General features: G+C 48.7%; 1 protein-coding gene across 3 annotated transcripts in view; it reads left to right on the top strand.

Moving 5' to 3' along the window:
* The window catches only part of htr1fa (5-hydroxytryptamine (serotonin) receptor 1Fa), a 212,947-nt gene extending 191,694 nt beyond the window's left edge, over positions 1 to 21,253 (top strand). For all 3 annotated transcript variants that reach the window (XM_072513460.1, XM_072513461.1, XM_072513462.1), the window contains exon 3: positions 17,712 to 21,253. In XM_072513460.1, the coding sequence (XP_072369561.1) occupies positions 17,754 to 18,866 (1,113 nt within the window). In that variant the 5' untranslated portion in view covers positions 17,712 to 17,753 and the 3' untranslated portion in view covers positions 18,867 to 21,253. The remainder of the gene's footprint in view (positions 1 to 17,711) is intronic.
* Positions 21,254 to 23,546: the final 2,293 nt, after the last annotated feature.

The following is a 23,546-nucleotide window of genomic DNA, read 5'->3' as shown; positions in this document are numbered from 1 at the left end:
CTAGCAGTATTTTAAGATAACATGGTTAACAGGTGTTGGGTATTGATTAGCTAATCATACTCAGATGTTAATATAATGAAGAGTCTGCCAGCACTGAGGAAGATTGTGTTTGAGTGGAGAAGAAAGCTCTGCAATAAACAGTCTCTGCCAAAAGCATACTAGGGCGTGATTTAACAGCCACGTTGCGCAGGACAGGCTCAAATCAGGACCTGTGCCAGTTTCTGATCTAACTGGCCTGCTCCCGTTGGCGGGCTCCACATCCCACCTAGACTTGGCGAGGTACCAATTAACACCAAGTGAGGGCAATCTCCATTTCATTAACAAGATGGATCCCTATCCAACAGCCCCCTGGGATCTAACTGGCTCCCCAACGGGTGGTCACTCGGAATGCCCCTCAGCACACCTATTTAAAAATTGGAACCTATTGCAATGCTGTCGAGCATTGAGGAGGTGAGTAGCTATTTTCAAAATTGGGCATGCAGCCCAGGAACACTGGAGCTGCTGCCCCAGTACGCAGAGGTGTGGGGGGAAGGGAGAGCCCCCGAGCCCCTGGGGAGGGGTGAGGAGTCCCTGAATGGGAGGGGCATGGTAGGGGGAATCAACGGTAGGGGGTCGCACCTGCTGGGTGGTTGGTTGGTTTGGGGGGGGGGGGGGGAGGGAGAGGGAAGGGGCTCAGCACCCGAGGGGCTCAGCGCCCACGGGTCCGGCAGGCCAACCCCGGATTGTGTATAGCCATAACGGGCAACCTCAGCTGCTAGATGTCTGTCCCACCGAACACCCCAAGGCAGAGCCTTGTCCTTGGTAATATGCTGCAGGCCACTTTAACTCCCTCTGACTGTGAGCAGCCACTGGTTGCACAGCTGAAGGCTATTGCTAATAGAGAATTGGCATTGTTAGTTATATGAGCACTTCACAGCTCTCTAGTGGAATCTCGTGGGTATATGTGCTATCTCTCCGATGAGTGTTATTGCCGAGCAAACCCAATCAAGCTGGACACTTTGCTGAACCCTGGACCATCAACACCACAGAGGCAGCAGCCAACAATCAAACACCCAAGAGCGGGGCATCATCCCTGGGGATATCTCCACAAGCTGGGTGTGAGTGGATCGGAGGGGGTACCCGGGTCCATTCCACGTAATGTACCCAGCAGGGGTCTGGGTCGAGGGTCTAGGAGCTCCTGCTGTGGCCGGGGGGAGTGTGCAGCACCTGTGCCATGTCCTCATGGACTTGGAACCTCGCGAAGGAGGAGGAAACCCGCTCTCCTGGACATGAAACTCGCTGCAACCCTTCACTTTGCCACCGGTTCATTCCAGGGCTTGAGCGGCGACTTGTGCGGCTTTGTACAGCCTACGGCCCACAAGAACATTTGCGAAGTTACAGATGTCCTGTATACCCGGGCATTAGACTATATAAACTTCGAGCTGGACCAAGCCCATCAAGATGCCCAGGTAGCAGGATCCTCCACCATCGCCAGAATGTTCAAGGCCCAGCGGATAATTGCGCATGTCGCTTTGCGCGCACCAAGGCAACATGGAGTACCCTTCATTAACAGGAAGGGGTTTCACTCCCTGAATGTTCAACTCGTGTGCAAAAGCCACCTCCAGATCATGCAAAGATCTGTCGAGGGGCAGGTAGTATTGAGGAAGCAGGCGGGCTTCAGAAGGACTTGGATAGGCTGGGAGAGTGGGCAAATGTGTGACAAATGGAATACAATGTGGAAAAGTGTGAGGTTATGCACTTTGGAAGGAGAAATGGAGGCATAGACTATTTTCTAAATGGCAAGATGCTGAGGAAATCAGAAGCACAAAGAGACTTGGGAGTCCTTGTTCAAGATTTTCTTAAGGTTAACGTGTAGGTTCAGTCTGCAGTTAGGAAGGCAAACGCAATGTTAATATTCATGTCGAGAGGGCTAGAATGCAAAACCAGGGATGTATTTCTGAGGCTGTATAAGGTTCAGGTCAAACCCCATTTGGAGTATTGGGAGCAGTTTTGAGCCCCATATCTAAAGAAGGATGTGCTGGCCTTGGAAAGGGTCCAGAGGAGGTTCACAAGAATGATCCCTGGAATGAAGAGCTTGTCGTATGAGGAACGGTTGAGGACTCTGGGTCTGTACTCGGAGTTTAGATGGATGAGGGGGGATCTTATTGAAACTTACAGGATACTGCATAGCCTGGATAGAGTGGACGTGGCGAGAATGTTTCCACTTGTTGGAAAAACTAGAAGTAGAGGACACAGCTTCAGATTAAAGGGATGATCCTTTAAAACAGAGATGAGGAGGAATTTCTTCATCCAGAGGGTGGTGTATCTGTGGAACTCTTTGCCGCAGAAGGCTGTGGAGGCTAAATCACTGAGTGTCTTTAAAACAGAGATAGATAGGTTTTTGATCAATAAGGGGATCAGGGGTTCTGGGGAGAAGGCAGGAGAATAGGAATGAGAAAAATATCAGCCATGATTGAATGGCGGAGCAGACTCGATGGGCCAAGTGGCCTAATTCTGCTCCTATGTCTTATGGTCTATGCACGTGTGTACACGTTTCCCAGGGAGTGTGCATGACAGCTACATCCTAGGACACTTGGAGATCCCCGGCATCTTTGAGGATCATCCAGGTTGATGGATTGGCTCTTGGGAATAAGGGGTACCTGCTGAGATCCTGGCTAATGACATCAGTCCAGAGGCCGGAGACGGGGGCCGAGATCTGATCTCGCGAAGCCCATGTTGCCACTCGGGCTGTCATTGAGCAATGCATCTCACTGCTCCAAATGCGGTTCCGATGCCTGGACCATTCTGGTGGTGCACCCCAGTGTCTGCGTCAGCTCCAGGATAACCTTGTCCAGAGACTCAACATCTGACTGGGACCCAACTAATTCCTAGGATCCAGCAGACCTCCGGCTGCTGACTCCCTTGGATGTTCCTGCCTCCATCTGATGTGCATCAGCAACTGTGTGATGCTCACCGGATTGTACCCCAAAAGGCCGTCCACTAATGTCACCCACCGAGATGTGTGGCTCTGCACTGGTGGATGATATTATGACAGGGAGCTATTATAAATCTGGGTTCAGAAATGTAGCAGACAGCAGATTGAAGGAAAATGCTGTTCTTCTGAACTCAAAGGGATATGCCTATACCTGACTGAGTCACAAGCTCCCATTCAGACTTATACCAGTTAAGGAATTCATAATGTGATTCACCAAAGACCCATTGTCTTTCGGGATGTCCGACATGACCAGTAATTATCTCATTAACAGAGTCTAGGGACTTAGTACTCTATCAATGGAATGTAGGCACATATGAATGATATAGCTCTGGTCTTTTGTGCAAACAGGAGTAGAAATCAAGCAGCCCAATTTATAGTTAAGTCCATTCTGGACATCCGAGTAGGGAAGCTTGGTTTGAAGGGCACGGCAGAGCTTAGAGAGAGAGATAAATCCTTTCTGGGAACAAAGAGAGAAGTTTTGAAGTTTAAATATTGTTTTCTTTTCTTTTGTTTTAATAAAGTTTTGTTTATAAAATAACAAAGCTCAATTTCTTATATTATCACTCCCGAGAATCTATCCTTTCTGCAGTCTTAAATGTTTTAAAAACATTACGCGTCTGGTTCAGTATCTTTGCCATTTTTGAGTCTCACCGGGCAACCGTAACCATGGTAAAGATGGCAGCCATGATGGATCGATGGTGGCATCCTCAGAGCTCTCTTTCAAGGTGTTCTCTTGGAGGGTGCGAGGAGGGGGGGTCATCCCCGCATTCTCCAGGGAACGTTCCTCATAGGGTATGAAGATGCTGATGTCTGCCCGCCTGGGCCCTTTCCCACCTGCTGCGTGCCAACTTCTCTTGCGGGGACAAAGAGAGAGCATTGTGAGCCACACACTTGGTGCATTGGGGGTGGGGGGGGATCAATGATGTGAGCACCACTGCTGAGCATGGGTGAGCTGTACTGGTGGGTGCCAGTGTGTGCCGGGGCACAGGTGCAGTGTTCTGCTAGTTGTGGGGAGGGGGATTGCGGTGCCAGCTGTCAATATGTTGGGGCCGGGGGGGGGGGGGGGGTTGGAGGTGGGGGCGACAGGTGGGACCAAGGTTCGGGGGTTAACGGCCCGGTGGAGGTCATTGAGCTACTTCCTGCATCGGACTGTGGTCCTCCTCCTGACGCTGCCCAAACTGATGGCCGCTGCCACTGCCTCCCAGGCAGCACTGGTGGCCCTGGGGGAACTGGGTGTTCATTTTGACTCCACGGCATCCAGCAGCCTGGCCAGGTCGGCATTTCTGAAACGTGGAGCAGGTCTCCATGGTGCCATGGCTGTGTGCTGTCTGGAATGGGTTTGGAGGGAGCGGGGCAGCTGCTGGGCGCCGTCCAGACGAATCAGCTGGCGGAAAGGCCATTTCTGGCGTGAAGCCTGTGGGGATCATTTCAGGCCCTAATTGATCTCAGATATCGGTTGCGGTCTCACCAGGTTGGCCGTCGGGACGCACCCGGTAAGTCTCGCTCGGTACCGCACTTAGTGCCTCTCCTATTAGTTCGCGCCCTTAGATTTCTTCACAACCAGGCTTGGGAGTTCATCTAACAATGAGCTGCTCATAATTGTCCAACATATGTGCATGTGAAGTACATGCTGCCACTTCACTTTCTATTCCCTGTTCAGATTCTGTAAATATATAATCAATGCAAATTAGCATCGAAGCACGTACACTAACGGTTTGATTGCTATGTTGTAAAATTACTGCTTTTCCATCATTGCCTATAACCTTACCTACGTTTTTCCATTCTTTATGCCCGTCCCTTTCGAAATACACCACGTCCCCTGGATTAAAATTGATTTCTGATGACTTTATGTGGTGTAGTAAGGCTCGGCAGTCTTGATACATGTCTTTTTCCCTGCATGCAGGGCATTCAAATGCTCAAAAAAAAATGGATTAATCAGTTCCTTCACAGGCTGGGAGATGATCCCACATCACCAAAAATATTTTTTGGTTTCTCCCATAAACTATTTGGTCGGGATTATAGCCGATTGAAGTGAATTCTTCAGATCCACTGGCCATGCCAGGGCAGGTTCATAGAATCATAGAATTTACAGTGCAGAAGGAGGCCATTCGGCCCATTGAGTCTGCACCGGCCCTTGGAAAGAGCACCCGACTTAAGACTACACCTCCTCCCTATCCCCGTAACCCAGTCACCCCACCTAAACTTTTTGGACACTAAGGGGCAATTTACCATGGCCAATCCATCTAAACTGCACATCTTTGGACTGTGGGAGGAAACCTGAGCACCCGGAGGAAACCCACGCAGACACGAGGAGAACTTGTAGATTCCACACGGACAGTGACCCAAGCAGGGAATCGAACCTGGGACCCTGGAGCTGTGAAGAAACTGTGCTAACCACTGTGCTATCCTGCCCCCCCCCCCCTCTGTTAGTCTACAGGTGTTAGTCCACAGCTCAGTTGATCAGCTAATATTTTGTGAAGCACCTCATCACTTTGTGATTTCTTTCACAAATCCCATTACTGAAGTGACTTTTTGCTGTGGTGTTCATTACCATAGTGTTCACATTTTCACAATTATCGTTCTGTCTTTATTACTATTGACATATAGTTACCATGGGCATGATTTAACGGAATAATTTCGAAGTGCCATTTTGGTTGTGATTGGCGGGGTGTTTCCCGACGGCCGCATTGGCGAGATCACGGCCTGTATTTAATGGCACCTAGTGCCAGAGGTGAACCCCCATGAGCTTCTCACCATTTCTGGCTGTCTCGCTGTCTGATTCACCGCTAACAAGGGGGAGCTGCTTTTAAACCACTCACTTCCAGTCAACACACAAGAATGGCAGCACGCTTTGGGGATGCTGACCTGGCCAGACTTCTTGATACCGCCGATGCAAAATGGGACACCCTGTTCCCCTGAGGGGGTCGGAGAACCAGCAGTCACGTCAGCACCTGAGAGGCAGCGGCTGTCAGTATGGGCGGAATGACAAGGCGGACTACCGTCCAATGTCAGAAGAAGACCAACGACTTACACCAAGCTGTACCGCCTCCTGGCATCAGTTCCGCCTGTCATCCCTCTTTCGGAGGGTCGGTTCAGACTCTGCACTGTAGCAATTCTATGGTTCTATGCCACCTGCTATAGAACCCCCTACCCATCAAGTGTGCGGTTCAGAATGCCATCTCTTTGTCATCACAGGAGAAGATAGCCCATAATAAGCGGGAAAAGACCAAGACGAGGGTGGAGTACTAGAGGTTCGAGTCCTTCTCCCCCTATGAGGAATTGGCCTGGAGATCACGGCATTGTTCAAGAGAGCAGTCACTGACAGCAAGGTTGGCCGGCACAACAAAGGTGAGGATACACTGTCCATTCACCCAGATAACTTGTCTCAAGTTGTTAATGTCAGACAATATGATCCTTCCCTCTCACTGACCACAAATTTATTCTCTCGCAGGATTTACATCTGGTGGGGGCAGGCCATCCAGGTTGCCCCCCCCCCCCCCGCCACTGAGCTCCAAGGAGATCACCATCGATGTGTCACAACTTTCACCTCCACCTTCCACCAATGCAGAGACACATATCTCGGTGGGTGACATGAGTGAACAGGCTTCTGGGGCACAATCTGGTGAGCATCACACAGTTGCTGATGCACATCAGGTGGAGGCAACAATATCCAAGGGAGGCAGCATGCGGAGGTCTGCTGGATCCGAGGCCTCAGTTGTGTCCCAGTCAGCCGCTAAGCCTCTGGACAAGGTTCTCCCAAAGCTGAGGCAACCGATAGGACACAGCCATGGCATTCCCAGCAGCCGGCCAATGGGGTTTCCCATTGTGGGCAGCCTCACGCCGTTGGGAAATCCGTGGGCGTGAGTGCACTGCAAGCGAAACGGAGAATCCCACGGACAGAGAATCCAGCCCAAGGAGTTTGTCTTATGAAGAAAGTAGTTTAGGCCGATACTCTCTCGGGTTTAGAAGAATGAGAGGAGATCTAATTGAGGTATACAAGATGATAAACGGTATTGACAAAGTAGACGTAGAGCGGATGCTTCCCCTTGTCGGGTAATCTAGAATCAGCAGTAGACTACGAAAGATCAAGAAGGGAGAGGATCACTGAGTGAGCATTGGGGGGGGGGTGGGGGCAGGGAGTCAGATCTGTCGCTAGGGGGAATAGAAATGTCAAATGTTCACTATTGAAACATGTTCCACCTGATGCATGTGAAGACTCTGTCACGTTAATCTTCACAGCCGGCCACCCTGCATCCCCACCCCCTGGTGCCCTCCGCTCCCCCTGCCCCATCCCTGTCCCCAGGCACAGTGGTCCAGGATCAAACGCTCCCAATGCAGACCCTGTTCAGAAGATGGGTGTGAGTGCTCTGTCAGTAGAAAGACAGGAGACAGACTTTGGCATAAACTAGGACACTTGGAGATCCCCGGCATCTTTGAGGATCATCCAGGTTGATGGATTGGCTCTTGGGAATAAGGGGTACCTGCTGAGATCCTGGCTAATGACATCAGTCCAGAGGCCGGAGACGGGGGCCGAGATCTGATCTCGCGAAGCCCATGTTGCCACTCGGGCTGTCATTGAGCAATGCATCTCACTGCTCCAAATGCGGTTCCGATGCCTGGACCATTCTGGTGGTGCACCCCAGTGTCTGCGTCAGCTCCAGGATAACCTTGTCCAGAGACTCAACATCTGACTGGGACCCAACTAATTCCTAGGATCCAGCAGACCTCCGGCTGCTGACTCCCTTGGATGTTCCTGCCTCCATCTGATGTGCATCAGCAACTGTGTGATGCTCACCGGATTGTACCCCAAAAGGCCGTCCACTAATGTCACCCACCGAGATGTGTGGCTCTGCACTGGTGGATGATATTATGACAGGGAGCTATTATAAATCTGGGTTCAGAAATGTAGCAGACAGCAGATTGAAGGAAAATGCTGTTCTTCTGAACTCAAAGGGATATGCCTATACCTGACTGAGTCACAAGCTCCCATTCAGACTTATACCAGTTAAGGAATTCATAATGTGATTCACCAAAGACCCATTGTCTTTCGGGATGTCCGACATGACCAGTAATTATCTCATTAACAGAGTCTAGGGACTTAGTACTCTATCAATGGAATGTAGGCACATATGAATGATATAGCTCTGGTCTTTTGTGCAAACAGGAGTAGAAATCAAGCAGCCCAATTTATAGTTAAGTCCATTCTGGACATCCGAGTAGGGAAGCTTGGTTTGAAGGGCACGGCAGAGCTTAGAGAGAGAGATAAATCCTTTCTGGGAACAAAGAGAGAAGTTTTGAAGTTTAAATATTGTTTTCTTTTCTTTTGTTTTAATAAAGTTTTGTTTATAAAATAACAAAGCTCAATTTCTTATATTATCACTCCCGAGAATCTATCCTTTCTGCAGTCTTAAATGTTTTAAAAACATTACGCGTCTGGTTCAGTATCTTTGCCATTTTTGAGTCTCACCGGGCAACCGTAACCATGGTAAAGATGGCAGCCATGATGGATCGATGGTGGCATCCTCAGAGCTCTCTTTCAAGGTGTTCTCTTGGAGGGTGCGAGGAGGGGGGGTCATCCCCGCATTCTCCAGGGAACGTTCCTCATAGGGTATGAAGATGCTGATGTCTGCCCGCCTGGGCCCTTTCCCACCTGCTGCGTGCCAACTTCTCTTGCGGGGACAAAGAGAGAGCATTGTGAGCCACACACTTGGTGCATTGGGGGTGGGGGGGGATCAATGATGTGAGCACCACTGCTGAGCATGGGTGAGCTGTACTGGTGGGTGCCAGTGTGTGCCGGGGCACAGGTGCAGTGTTCTGCTAGTTGTGGGGAGGGGGATTGCGGTGCCAGCTGTCAATATGTTGGGGCCGGGGGGGGGGGGGGGTTGGAGGTGGGGGCGACAGGTGGGACCAAGGTTCGGGGGTTAACGGCCCGGTGGAGGTCATTGAGCTACTTCCTGCATCGGACTGTGGTCCTCCTCCTGACGCTGCCCAAACTGATGGCCGCTGCCACTGCCTCCCAGGCAGCACTGGTGGCCCTGGGGGAACTGGGTGTTCATTTTGACTCCACGGCATCCAGCAGCCTGGCCAGGTCGGCATTTCTGAAACGTGGAGCAGGTCTCCATGGTGCCATGGCTGTGTGCTGTCTGGAATGGGTTTGGAGGGAGCGGGGCAGCTGCTGGGCGCCATCCAGACGAATCAGCTGGCGGAAAGGCCATTTCTGGCGTGAAGCCTGTGGGGATCATTTCAGGCCCTAATTGATCTCAGATATCGGTTGCGGTCTCACCAGGTTGGCCGTCGGGACGCACCCGGTAAGTCTCGCTCGGTACCGCACTTAGTGCCTCTCCTATTAGTTCGCGCCCTTAGATTTCTTCACAACCAGGCTTGGGAGTTCATCTAACAATGAGCTGCTCATAATTGTCCAACATATGTGCATGTGAAGTACATGCTGCCACTTCACTTTCTATTCCCTGTTCAGATTCTGTAAATATATAATCAATGCAAATTAGCATCGAAGCACGTACACTAACGGTTTGATTGCTATGTTGTAAAATTACTGCTTTTCCATCATTGCCTATAACCTTACCTACGTTTTTCCATTCTTTATGCCCGTCCCTTTCGAAATACACCACGTCCCCTGGATTAAAATTGATTTCTGATGACTTTATGTGGTGTAGTAAGGCTCGGCAGTCTTGATACATGTCTTTTTCCCTGCATGCAGGGCATTCAAATGCTCAAAAAAAAATGGATTAATCAGTTCCTTCACAGGCTGGGAGATGATCCCACATCACCAAAAATATTTTTTGGTTTCTCCCATAAACTATTTGGTCGGGATTATAGCCGATTGAAGTGAATTCTTCAGATCCACTGGCCATGCCAGGGCAGGTTCATAGAATCATAGAATTTACAGTGCAGAAGGAGGCCATTCGGCCCATTGAGTCTGCACCGGCCCTTGGAAAGAGCACCCGACTTAAGACTACACCTCCTCCCTATCCCCGTAACCCAGTCACCCCACCTAAACTTTTTGGACACTAAGGGGCAATTTACCATGGCCAATCCATCTAAACTGCACATCTTTGGACTGTGGGAGGAAACCTGAGCACCCGGAGGAAACCCACGCAGACACGAGGAGAACTTGTAGATTCCACACGGACAGTGACCCAAGCAGGGAATCGAACCTGGGACCCTGGAGCTGTGAAGAAACTGTGCTAACCACTGTGCTATCCTGCCCCCCCCCCCCTCTGTTAGTCTACAGGTGTTAGTCCACAGCTCAGTTGATCAGCTAATATTTTGTGAAGCACCTCATCACTTTGTGATTTCTTTCACAAATCCCATTACTGAAGTGACTTTTTGCTGTGGTGTTCATTACCATAGTGTTCACATTTTCACAATTATCGTTCTGTCTTTATTACTATTGACATATAGTTACCATGGGCATGATTTAACGGAATAATTTCGAAGTGCCATTTTGGTTGTGATTGGCGGGGTGTTTCCCGACGGCCGCATTGGCGAGATCACGGCCTGTATTTAATGGCACCTAGTGCCAGAGGTGAACCCCCATGAGCTTCTCACCATTTCTGGCTGTCTCGCTGTCTGATTCACCGCTAACAAGGGGGAGCTGCTTTTAAACCACTCACTTCCAGTCAACACACAAGAATGGCAGCACGCTTTGGGGATGCTGACCTGGCCAGACTTCTTGATACCGCCGATGCAAAATGGGACACCCTGTTCCCCTGAGGGGGTCGGAGAACCAGCAGTCACGTCAGCACCTGAGAGGCAGCGGCTGTCAGTATGGGCGGAATGACAAGGCGGACTACCGTCCAATGTCAGAAGAAGACCAACGACTTACACCAAGCTGTACCGCCTCCTGGCATCAGTTCCGCCTGTCATCCCTCTTTCGGAGGGTCGGTTCAGACTCTGCACTGTAGCAATTCTATGGTTCTATGCCACCTGCTATAGAACCCCCTACCCATCAAGTGTGCGGTTCAGAATGCCATCTCTTTGTCATCACAGGAGAAGATAGCCCATAATAAGCGGGAAAAGACCAAGACGAGGGTGGAGTACTAGAGGTTCGAGTCCTTCTCCCCCTATGAGGAATTGGCCTGGAGATCACGGCATTGTTCAAGAGAGCAGTCACTGACAGCAAGGTTGGCCGGCACAACAAAGGTGAGGATACACTGTCCATTCACCCAGATAACTTGTCTCAAGTTGTTAATGTCAGACAATATGATCCTTCCCTCTCACTGACCACAAATTTATTCTCTCGCAGGATTTACATCTGGTGGGGGCAGGCCATCCAGGTTGCCCCCCCCCCCCCCGCCACTGAGCTCCAAGGAGATCACCATCGATGTGTCACAACTTTCACCTCCACCTTCCACCAATGCAGAGACACATATCTCGGTGGGTGACATGAGTGAACAGGCTTCTGGGGCACAATCTGGTGAGCATCACACAGTTGCTGATGCACATCAGGTGGAGGCAACAATATCCAAGGGAGGCAGCATGCGGAGGTCTGCTGGATCCGAGGCCTCAGTTGTGTCCCAGTCAGCCGCTAAGCCTCTGGACAAGGTTCTCCCAAAGCTGAGGCAACCGATAGGACACAGCCATGGCATTCCCAGCAGCCGGCCAATGGGGTTTCCCATTGTGGGCAGCCTCACGCCGTTGGGAAATCCGTGGGCGTGAGTGCACTGCAAGCGAAACGGAGAATCCCACGGACAGAGAATCCAGCCCAAGGAGTTTGTCTTATGAAGAAAGTAGTTTAGGCCGATACTCTCTCGGGTTTAGAAGAATGAGAGGAGATCTAATTGAGGTATACAAGATGATAAACGGTATTGACAAAGTAGACGTAGAGCGGATGCTTCCCCTTGTCGGGTAATCTAGAATCAGCAGTAGACTACGAAAGATCAAGAAGGGAGAGGATCACTGAGTGAGCATTGGGGGGGGGGTGGGGGCAGGGAGTCAGATCTGTCGCTAGGGGGAATAGAAATGTCAAATGTTCACTATTGAAACATGTTCCACCTGATGCATGTGAAGACTCTGTCACGTTAATCTTCACAGCCGGCCACCCTGCATCCCCACCCCCTGGTGCCCTCCGCTCCCCCTGCCCCATCCCTGTCCCCAGGCACAGTGGTCCAGGATCAAACGCTCCCAATGCAGACCCTGTTCAGAAGATGGGTGTGAGTGCTCTGTCAGTAGAAAGACAGGAGACAGACTTTGGCATAAACTGAGGAGCACCAGAGCTCTTCTCCTAAAACTATGACTACTCATTCTAGATTACCCGACAAGAAGAAGCATTCGCTCTATGTCTACTTTGTCATCTACCCCTCCCAATCCTTGTTATGTGTGATTTCAAAAACCCTCTGATGCCATTTTGGACAATTCACTGCATCGTGATATTTCGAGTCACATGAGAAATACTTGATTCCATCCTTTGGTCAATCCTGGGGTTCATTCTCCTGGCTTAGTTACCAAATTCCTGTGGTCTGTTAGAGCTGCCAAAAGAGTCTCTATTCTCATTCATTTTTTTTTTGTAGTTTTCCTTTCCAAATGGTCTTGAAATGCTGCCAACATTGAATCCTCCACCATTTGTTTTCTGGCTCAATGTTTTCTTTGGTGCCATGAAAATGGCTGGAAATGAATGTTTCTCCCAATTTTTTTAAAGCTTCTGATATCTGATCCAGAAGCGTATCTCGTGCCAAGAATCTAAGTCCTATCAAAATCAGGAGCCTACCCATGTTCGATACTTTAGCGCAATCCAACCACCTGAGAAGCGGCACGGAATTAGGAATCTCCAAATAGAATTTCTGCAATCTGTTATATAGCCTGTTAGATTCCATGATATATTCTTCCATGGAATGGCTGTACATCTTTCCAATGTATCAAAATCTGACCACACCTCGTATGCATTCAACATCTTTCATGTACATTTTGTGAAATTGTCCAAACGTTTCTCAGAGTACAAATGATGAGCTCCAAAAATATTTTGCACCTGATCCTATTTCTGTTAGAGGAATGGTACCAAAGCCATACCTTGCTTTTTCTTTGCTATGGTCATACATAACCAATGTCCATATATCTATTCATCCATTGGTTATAAGGTTCAATTTCACTGAGCAATGCTGGAAAATCTTGATACTTTACACTTGCTTTCAGTCATTCTTCTCCAAAATAACTTCCATCGGAAAATGTATCTTAGTTTATAATTCTCACTTTTAGGCCAACCATTCTCTACTACCAAATTTTTTAAACTGGGTTAAAGCCAGTCTAAACTAAACACTGAACCTTTTCTTGCTGAGAGAGTGTGTCTTTGGCCAGGGTCAACGAGGTTTTTCCTGCTGAGAGAGTGTGTTGTCTTTGGCCAGGGTCAACACTCATCATCCATTCCCCGTGTCCCAGCCATCCCCTATTTATATGTTCAAACAACTATCACCCGTTTCCCTTAACGATGTAGATTACAGGGACTGCAGCGGTTCAAGAAGGCAACTCACCACTACCTTCTGAAGGGCAACTAGGGATGGGCAATAAATGCTGGCCTAACCAGCGACGCCTACATCCCGTCAATGAATATTTTAAAATTAACAAACCTTAACAACATAATTGATAAGACATGGTAGATGACCTTCTTTAAATTAAAACTTTAGAAAACACAAGAACAAAACAATGTAATTGATAATTGGCACGACATCCCAAATCACCATCCTACTCCATTTTCCTGCCACCTCACTCTTGGGTAAGGCAGAGAAAAATTGCGGCCCAGGTTAAATCAGAGCTAAATCTCCTCCCCTTTTAGAATACTCACTAAGTTATGATTTTACAAAATCTGTTTCTTCAAGGTTGAGCATGTTGCAATTAACACACAGCTGAGCAATGAATCAGTATGCAAAGCTGTAGAATCACATGTTGGCAGCCAAATGGGCATGCATTCAATTTATTTTTTGTTTAAATGATGTGTGGGTCACTGTCACAATTTACTGTATAAACTTGAGTATTCACAGGCAAATAAGGTTGATAGTGAATAACTGATTAGGCCCTACAGATTATTGTGGATAGTGTGCGAGAACAATTAAACATCCTCTTTGGGTTGAAAGCAGACAGCTAAATTCATTTCAATTAGGTGGCTCGAGAGCCTGAACAGCACTCTGCCTGCACTTTGCCTGTTTTGAATTGGTGCTGAAGAAGCAGCTGCATTGTAATCCTGTTTTCGTCAATGCCTACACAATACGATGTGCCAATGCTATATGTCTCCTCCTTCCCCTCCTCCACACCCACCCAAAACTAGAAAATGACCCATCCGACACCCATTCTCTATCTGCCAGCCCAGTCAGCGTGTGGCCAATGCTGAGGCTGCAGCTCGAGGGAGAGGGTGCCTCACTAGCTGGGCACTCAAAGACAAGTAAGTTGGAATTGGGGACACCAGCGCCAAGCTGGCAGGCCTCAGAGACTGGGAAATTATTTGAGTACTGGCAGCACCATTGCCATGAGGTGGGCAGTGCTGCCAGGAGTCCCCCCCATGGGCCATGAAGCACCTACAAAGAAAGGCCGCCACTTGGCACTCACTGGGAAGCCACCAGGCTTTGCCTAGCAGTCTTCACATGGGGCAGCAGCCTCTCCCAATGCTGGCAAAATGCCAGTGGAGGTGGGAACTGGTCTTTAATTGGGTTGTTAAGTGGCTTAATTGCCCTCCTGGCAGGTATCTGAACCGCCAACTTTCTCACTGCCAGCAATATGGCATGACGGTCGGATGGCAGGAAGACATTGGGCTCTGCTCCCAAAAGTCTTCCTCCAACATTTTACCACATCTCCCAACCCATCCCCAAAAGACCTGGAAGATTCAGCTTAATATTTCAGGTCGATGACCTTTACTCTGAACTGAAAGGTCATCACCCTCAATATTCCCACCCCGATGTGCTGTATTGTTCTTTGTTCTTCAGGATTTTGGCCAAGGGTGGTATCATGACCGGTACAGGCTTGAAGGGCCGAAGGGCCTGTTGCTGTGCTGTATTGTTCTCTGTTCTTTGATGCATCACGTGTATCATTAACATTCTATATGGAATACAGGAAAGATATATTAATGAGCTGACCACATTTTTTCAAGTGAATTGAATGAATCTGTGCACATCTGTGTTGCATATCCTGATATATAAAGGGAGGAGATAAGGGTGAGGCTCAGCAATTGGTCAGGGCGAGCTCTTACTGAATTAAACAGCAAGTTCCCATTCTCATTTTTTTGTTCTGCTACCTGGCTGGCAGCTCACCAAATTGTGAATCTGGTTGGCAGTTGAGAGAAAAAGAGGCTGCAACTGAGATCAGTCCCTACAAATTGGGAAGCAGAAGATTGGTAACCAGGGCTGCAAAGAAAGAGAAACCCGTAAAACTGCAGAGAGAGAAAGAAGGGGCTTCGGAGGGAGAGAGGCCCTTGCGTTTGCAGGGAGAAAGTGAGGCCCTCAGAGCTGCAGGGGAAGAAAGAAAGAGAGAGGTTATCAGGGCTGCAGAGAGAGAAAGACTATGATTGGCATTGGGCAGCCCAAAGACTTCCTTGAAAGGCCAGTGAGTACACTGCTCCTCCTGACCTTCAAGGAATGCTGGCAAAGGAACTTGCCTCCTACCTCCCTTTCATTGTTGGGTTTGCCAACCCTTGGGAAGCCCAGACAGCACCAATGTATTTTAAATTATACCTGTGCAATGGGACACTCAGATGCCATGATGTCCATCCATTTGAGAACAGGTTGTAGGCACCTATTCGCCGTGCTTGGGATGTGTTCTTCATATTTAAGCCATGAACCCCTATCTCCGACTCACTCCTAATTCTTTTGTGTGTGTGTGTGTGTGTGTGTATGGGGAGTAGGAGGGGCTGGGATGGAGCACTGTGGGCGCACCTATAACATACAGACAATAATGGTTCAAGAAGGAGCTCACCACCACCTTCTCAAGGGCAATTAGGGTAAATAAATGCTGTCCATGCCCACCTTACTTGAATTTTTTTTTTTAATTCCCTTGGACTCTAGCAGCTGCTTGACATTCATAGGGCACGATCCAATGGCCACGCTGCACCTATAAAGCAGCTCGCTGCAGCGCAGCGGGACCGATGAAAGCTGGGAAACACAGTTCCAGAATTTCACCCGGCTCACTAAGCCTCGCAAGATCCAATGCATTTTTTGAACATCGATACTGTTACTTTATTTTACTGCAGTATTTCCAAGGATCCCTCTATTTCACGTACTATCCAAAGCGCACGCAAATTGACTTAGACAAGCAATGGCCTCTCACCATGGATTATCACAATAATGAGCTGTCATGTGTCATCTAGGTGCAGAACATCCTCTTTTGTAGAACAGCTGTATTCCTCCATGTGGGCATGACCCCTTAGCAGCATAGATACAGCAAAACCAAGCAAGGGATTTCTACAGGATGGCTGGATTCCCCAGGGTACAGGATGCCACAATGGCACAAACTTGGCATTAAGGGCATCAAGTGAACAGTCGCTGCCAAGCATAGAGGAAGGTGTCCCATTCCCAGGAGTTCCGACTCATCTATGATGTAAACCAGACTATGTCCTCACACAGCGACACAGTGGTATTATCGAGAGGCTATCACAGGAGTGCATTAGAAAGCCAAGCCTAGAAGGCACATGAGGGCTTTAGGACTCAGCACTAATGCCAGCTCCCTCAACTGGCACAACTGATGTTGCTATCCAACTTAATGATAAAAGATTGATAAGTGTGAGACTCTTAACCTCTTTAGTGAATTATGCTTCTCCTGCCTGTTAGTCTGAATAGCAGATCCTTAAGTGAATATAACAGTATGATTATGGCCGAGAGATGCTTTCAAAATTATTTGATGCAAACTGCCACTAAAACCACTTGTTGGCCATTCACCTTCCTTTCAGACTGTGCCTTGCTCGTACCCAGACAGCTGCTGAATACCTTTAAAGAATGATGCTATTGTTACAGAGGGGTTTTTGTATCTCAGTGTTTCAACAATCATGATGCCACAGCTAGAATGTTTTAAAAATTCAATGAGTTTACCTCATGAAATGTGGATGTAGCAGAATAGCAAAAGAAAGATGACCAGGAGAAGGTCATGTTGCCCTTCAAGCCTTCTCCACTGTACATTAAGATTCATGGCCAATCCATCTTGACTCCACTTTACCCCGGAGCTCATATTCCTGTATCCCACTTCTGCTGAACTTTTGTATAACTTTTGGGCACAACATAGTTGTTTAAACATCATAATTGATATCAAAATCATCATAATTGTTATCAAAAACATCACAATTGATATCAAAGAAATTCAGAATTACTGTCTATATTGTTATCTTCTTATGTTTTCAATATGTCAGTCTTCTCAAAATTATTTTAACGATCAGAACATGGCTTACATACTTCTCTATTGACAGTGGCTGTTAACAGAAAGGGAAAGAAACCAATCATATCAACATCATAAGTTTTACACATTAATAATCTGCCAACATGTTGAGGATACGATTAAAGAATTTAGTTTGCAAGGTGCAGGACCTCTCTGGATGGAATAATGGGCCAGGGTTATAACCAAACTCTCCAGGGCCTTGTTTCCCAATACATTGAGATTTTGTTCTGGGACTGGGGCATTGCAAAATTATGCTTTATATGTTCGTTGCAAATATTTCGGAGCTTGAAGTTTTCTGACAATTTTTACTTTCAACCCTGATTCCGTGGAATTAAAGGAATTTCACATCTTAACTTCTATTGTCCTTCAATTGCAGATTGTATGAATTCCACAAGAACTTCTCATTCAAGTGAACAAAATGGATTTGGAAAATGAGACTTACTCCAATTTTACAATAGAAGGACTGGTGAAGGGAAAGACTTCCAAAGTGCTGATATCACTTTCACTCTCTGTCTTGGCTATTATGACCACAGTTATTAATTCCCTGGTGATAAGTGCAATTATTGTAACAAGAAAGCTCCACCACCCAGCAAACTATCTGATATGTTCCCTTGCTGTTACCGACTTACTTGTTGCTGTTCTCGTGATGCCCTTTAACATTATTTACACTGTAAAGGAGACATGGGTGATGGGTCAAGTTGTCTGTAACATCTGGTTAAGTGTTGACATTACTTGTTGCACGTGTTCCATTCTTCACCTGGCCGCAATTGCCCTGGACAGATACAGAGCTATAACTGATGCTGTGGAATACGCACAGAAAAGGACACCTAAACGTGCTGGAATAATGATCACAATTGTGTGGGTCATATCCATCTTTATATCAATGCCTCCTTTGTTTTGGAGACACCAAGGAAATAATAAGGAGGACGAGTGTCTTATTAAGCATGAGCATCTTGTCTACACAATCTATTCTACATTTGGGGCGTTTTATATCCCCTTGGCTCTGATTCTCATCCTGTACTATAAAATATATCGAGCAGCTAAAACACTTTATCACAAGAGGAGTGCAAGCAGGCACATCAACGAGGAAGCAAATGGCAAGATGTCCAGCATTACGGTCAAAAGCCCCAGGGTGCCTTCAACATTGTGCATATCTGAGAAGTCCATTTCAGACCCTTCAACGATTGAAGATGGGGAAAAAATCCACATCACTGCCAGAAGTCTCAACCCCAGTGGTTGCCAGCAAGACAAAATGTGGAAGAGATATAAAATCTCAAGTACAAGAGAGAGAAAAGCAGCGACCACCTTGGGCTTGATTTTGGGGGCATTTGTGATATGCTGGTTACCATTCTTTCTGAAAGAACTCATTGTGAATCTCTGCGAATCCTGTTATATCTCTCTAGAGATGACCGACTTTCTGACATGGTTAGGTTACCTCAATTCTTTAATCAACCCCCTTATTTACACAATCTTCAATGAAGACTTTAAGAAAGCATTTCAGAAACTAGTACGCTGCAGACAGTTTCAGTAAATGCTATGGCAGTATTCTCAAAGCAATTATCTTTGTAATTAGAATGGTTAGGCCTATTACAGAAGCTTTCAGCTTTGAAAGAAAGATCAGTATTTCTTTTTGCTGGTGGCTTACATTAGCTTTGTGTCTGAGACAATGAACAAAATATTACATAAAGTCTGTCACAGACATTAAAACTGTTGGGTACAGAAGAGAACCTATTTGGTATTTTTCTATTCTGTAACTGCCAGTATATTTTAAAGAGGCTATAGCATGTAAGCAGAAAGAGTGTAAATTTTACATTTGAAGCACTGAGGGGAATTTTTTAAATGCAAGTAAAATGTGATTACATTACAGGGAAAGCACTGCATAATTTTCTCTTATTCTTACTATTGGTTTAAATTGTCTTTACAGCCTGAAATGGTGGCATTGAGAGTAAATTAAAAGGGGAATGCTTGATAAGGGCTTGTTTAGAATGAGAAAATACCTCAATAAAATGTTTATTTAAAAAAAAAAGAATAACTTGTGAAAGACTGTGCAGGTACAACTGTTCCTTTTTGGATCTATTAAGGAAATTGGGGATGCTTACTCCTGTTCCACATGGAAATAGGTTGTGAGGAAGAAGAACAAGAGTTAAATGTCACAAAGCCACAACTGAATAGCACAAGTATTTTTCTTCACTGAATTGGTGGAACAGCGAATGTTGAATCTATCATGATGCAGCAGCAACTACAGATCGGGAGCTGAATTCTCAGAGCCTCCGGGCAAAATCGCGTTCGGCGCAGGGGCGGAGAATGGCCGTTTACCCAGAAATCGGGGCCGACGCCGCTCCCGCGATCCCCGGAGAAACGCTCGGGAGTCTCTCGCGTGCGAACTACGCGCCGCGGGTAGGGGGCCAATGACAGAGGGCCACCCCCCGTGATTCTCTGCGCAAAACTGGCCGAGTTCCCGACGGCATGGTTCTAACCACCTATCGGCCATCAGGAACGTCGGGTGGCGGCTGCGGACTCAGTCCGCGGCCGCCCTGGTGGGGGGCGGTGGGATCGATCACTAGTAGGGGGCCTCATGGGAGCCAGGGGAGCGATCGGTCATCACGGGCACACGCGATCTAGGGGGGCCTAAATTTTTGATGCCGCTTTGCGGTCCAAGCCCGCCATGTCCCACGGGGCGGCCGCTGCAGGCCGCCGTGCGCAGGCGCGGACTCCCGACCGGAAGTGCGGGGCCCCGTATCCGCAGCCAGAGCTGCGAGCAGCACCTGGGGCCCTGCTAACCCCCTGCAGGTAGGAGAATCACTCAGGACATTCTTAAGGAAAATCCAGAGTGAAACGCCACGTTTTCACGCTGGCGTGGGAACATAGCCCCATTATTGGAGAATCCAGCCCAGGATTTCTTGGAATCAGAGGTATAGGCCGGGATTCTCCGCCAGCATGATTCTCCGTTATGTCGGTGTCCGGGGGTTTCCCGACGGCGTGGGGCCGCCCCACAATGTGAAACCCCATTGACTGGCTGGCGTAACGCAGAATCCCACCGGCTGGTCAGGGCAGAAATATGGCACAGCGGGGCGGCGAATCCCGGCCATAGTATTTGCTGATCAATTTATTCCAGGGAGAAAATGCAGCACAGCAAAGTTAGCTCCCCAAAAATGACAGAAGACAAGTTGCATGGGGAGGCTCAGAGCCTGCAGGGAAGCTGTGACTGACTTGACCTTCCTTGACAAATGTTGTAAGTATAATCAACCAGCACTTTTATGGTACAGGTAACCTCTAGATATTCACAAAGAAACATTACAGGAGTCAACCACAGTGTCATCCATTGCCTCAATTTTTTTCACTTCACACCGAATTCCAAACACTTAAGTGTTCAACAGCAGCAGACCAGCAATCAGGCAAAGAGACAGATACATGAGGGATGCTCTTGCCTGGACCTTCTCCCAGTCCAAGTGAGCCCACAGTTACACACTTTTTATTGAATATATTTTCCATCACAGAATTTCCAGTTGCTTATCTTGCTCATTTTTTATATATTACATAACAAAATATATATTTTCTCTTGCTTTCATTTAGTAGATCTGTTATTTGCACAATAAACGAATGACAGGCTGTAACACATAAAGTAACTGAACATTATTGCCTTGTAAGTCTTGCATTACTGCAATCTATGTGGTGCAAGTACGTGTGCTGTTGTGTATAGGTGTGCTGATTCTCCGATATGGCGGCCAGGTGTTCGCGCCGTTGTGAACGCCATCCACAGGGGGCAAGCACGGCGCTGGAGTGGTTCACGCTGCTCTAGCCTCCGTACACGGTGCCAAATGGGCGCTGCATGCGCAGTTGGGCCAGCTCAATCCTGCGCATGTACAGTTGGGCCGCACCATCCTGCGCATGCGCGGGGAACCTCCTACGCGCGCCGGCCCCGACCCAACATGGGGTCGGTGTTCAGGGGCCAGCCGCGCCGGAAAGTAGGCCCGGGGGGGCGGGAGAGGACGGCCCGCCGATCGGTGGGCCCCGATCGCGGGCCAGACACCATCGGAGCCCCCCGCCCCCAGGTGAGGGATCCCCCCCTCCTCCTCCCACAGGCCGCCCCCCGAGCATTCCCGCAGAGTTCCCGCCAGCAGCGACCAGGGGTGACCGGCGCCGGCGAGACTCTGTCGTGTCAGGTCGGCTGCTCGGCCCATCCGGGCCAGAGAATCAGCGGCCCGCGGCCGGAGCCGCACCAGACGCACCGGCGCAAATGGCACCGATTCGCCGCATCTCGGAGAATCTTGCGGCGGGGTCGTGGCGCGGTTGCTCCGATTCGCTGGCCCGGCGCGATGCTTGGAGAATCGCCCCCAATGTTTCCTGCATTTCCCACTTCCAACAATGTGACCCAGTTTTTGCTTCCATAGACGACAGTGTCGAAATGGCCTGGTCAGAATTATGAGCAATAATCGTGCCTCAGTTGGTAGTATTCTTGCCTCTGAGTAACAATGTTCTGGGTTCAATTTGCATTCCAGGCCTTTTTGCACAAAAAAATCAAGGCTGGCATTCCAACACAGTACTGAGGGGGTGCTGCAATGTTGGAGATGCCATCTTTCTGGTGAGATGTTTAACTAAGGCCCCATCTGGCTGCTCATGGAATGCAAAAGATCCCTTGACACTACATCGAAGATGAGAAGTGGAATTATCCCTGGTACCCCAGCCCAATATTTATCCAGCTGTTAACATCACAAAAGCACAGATTATCTGACCATTGTCACTTTGTTGTCTGTGGGAGCTTACTGTGCACAAATTAGCTACCCTATTTGCTACATTACAATAGTGGCAGACTTCAAGAGTACTTCATTGGCTGCAAAGCGCTTTGAGGCATCCGGTCATCGGGAAATGTGCTCTATAAATACAGGTCTTTCTTTCTTTAGCTAAGCAGACATAGGGCACGATTCTCCCCCCCCCCCCCCCACTCCCAACGCCGGGTGGGAGAATAGCTGGGGCGCCATGCCGCCCCGACCCCCACACGCGATTCTCCCACCCCCCCGGAAACCAGCGGCGCACGATTCACACCGGACCGCTCGGAGAACCTGCGAGCGGCGATTCTCCGGCCCGAATGGGCCGAGCGCCCACTACGACACGACAGGTTCCCGCCGCCGCCGTCCACCCCTGGTCACTGCCAACGGGAACTCTGCGGGAATGCTGGGGGACGGTTTGTGGGGTGGGGGGGGGGGGGGGGAGGTGAGGAGGGGGGCTCCTTCACCGGGTAGGCCTCCGAAGGGGTCTGGCCCGTGATCGGGGCCCACCGATCGGCGGGCCGGCCTCCCCACCCCCCCGGGCTTACCTCCTTCTGCGCGGGGCCCCAGAACACCGGCGCCATGTTGGTGAGGGGCCAGCGTGCATAAGACGTTCCCCGCGCATGTGCAGGATGACGCGCCCCAACTGCACATGCGCAGGATTGGGCTGCCCCATCTGCGCATGCGCGGGTTGGCACGGCGGCCATTTGGCGCCGCGTAAGGATGCTGGAGTGGCGTGAACCGCTCCAGCGCCGTGCTGGCCCCCTGTGGGGGCCAGAATAGGTCGCGGCCGGGCCCTGTTCGCGCCATCCTGAAACGCGACGGCGTTCACGATGGCGCGGGCACTTGGTCCGCGCCGCGGAGAATCGCCCCCATAATGTCCATGAAATTCCACTGGAATTTCTGCTGATATCCAGCTGGAAACATATTAGGAAACCTGGAGAAGCTGGTGATGAATTTCAGGGCCAAAACTTTAATCCGTAACATCTTTTGATGTATTAACATTGCTGTCAGGAGACTGCTTGCTTGTTTTGTTGTGGGATCAATGTTTTTGGAAATTCTTGCAGCAATCACTTGTGCAAGCTCTGTCTTGGCACTGCCAAGGGAAATAAATTTGTTATTTTTTCACTGCATACATGCTACTTTTGGAATGCATGGCTTCCTGAGGCTTTACAGTTTCTATGAGGGTGCAATGAAGAGCAGCTGTGAGTTCTCTTAATCCAACCCTCATCTTTGTAAATTAGCCATAATCACTTTCACTGCCTTAAATATTAATGATATGGTGACTGACATATATATCACAACATCTTTATGAATGCAGGTCCCAGAATGCTTCTATCTTGAGACAACTGCTGGGGAGCAGATTTCAGTTAGTTCCTATCATGTAGCTAGTTGTCCTATATCAACTACTGTCATTCGTACCTCTTCATCACAGGCAACCAGTA

Source organism: Scyliorhinus torazame, chromosome 8, assembly GCF_047496885.1.
Source record: "Scyliorhinus torazame isolate Kashiwa2021f chromosome 8, sScyTor2.1, whole genome shotgun sequence".
NCBI classification, from domain to species: Eukaryota; Metazoa; Chordata; class Chondrichthyes; order Carcharhiniformes; family Scyliorhinidae; genus Scyliorhinus; species Scyliorhinus torazame.
This window is presented reverse-complemented; position numbering and strand designations above follow the sequence as displayed.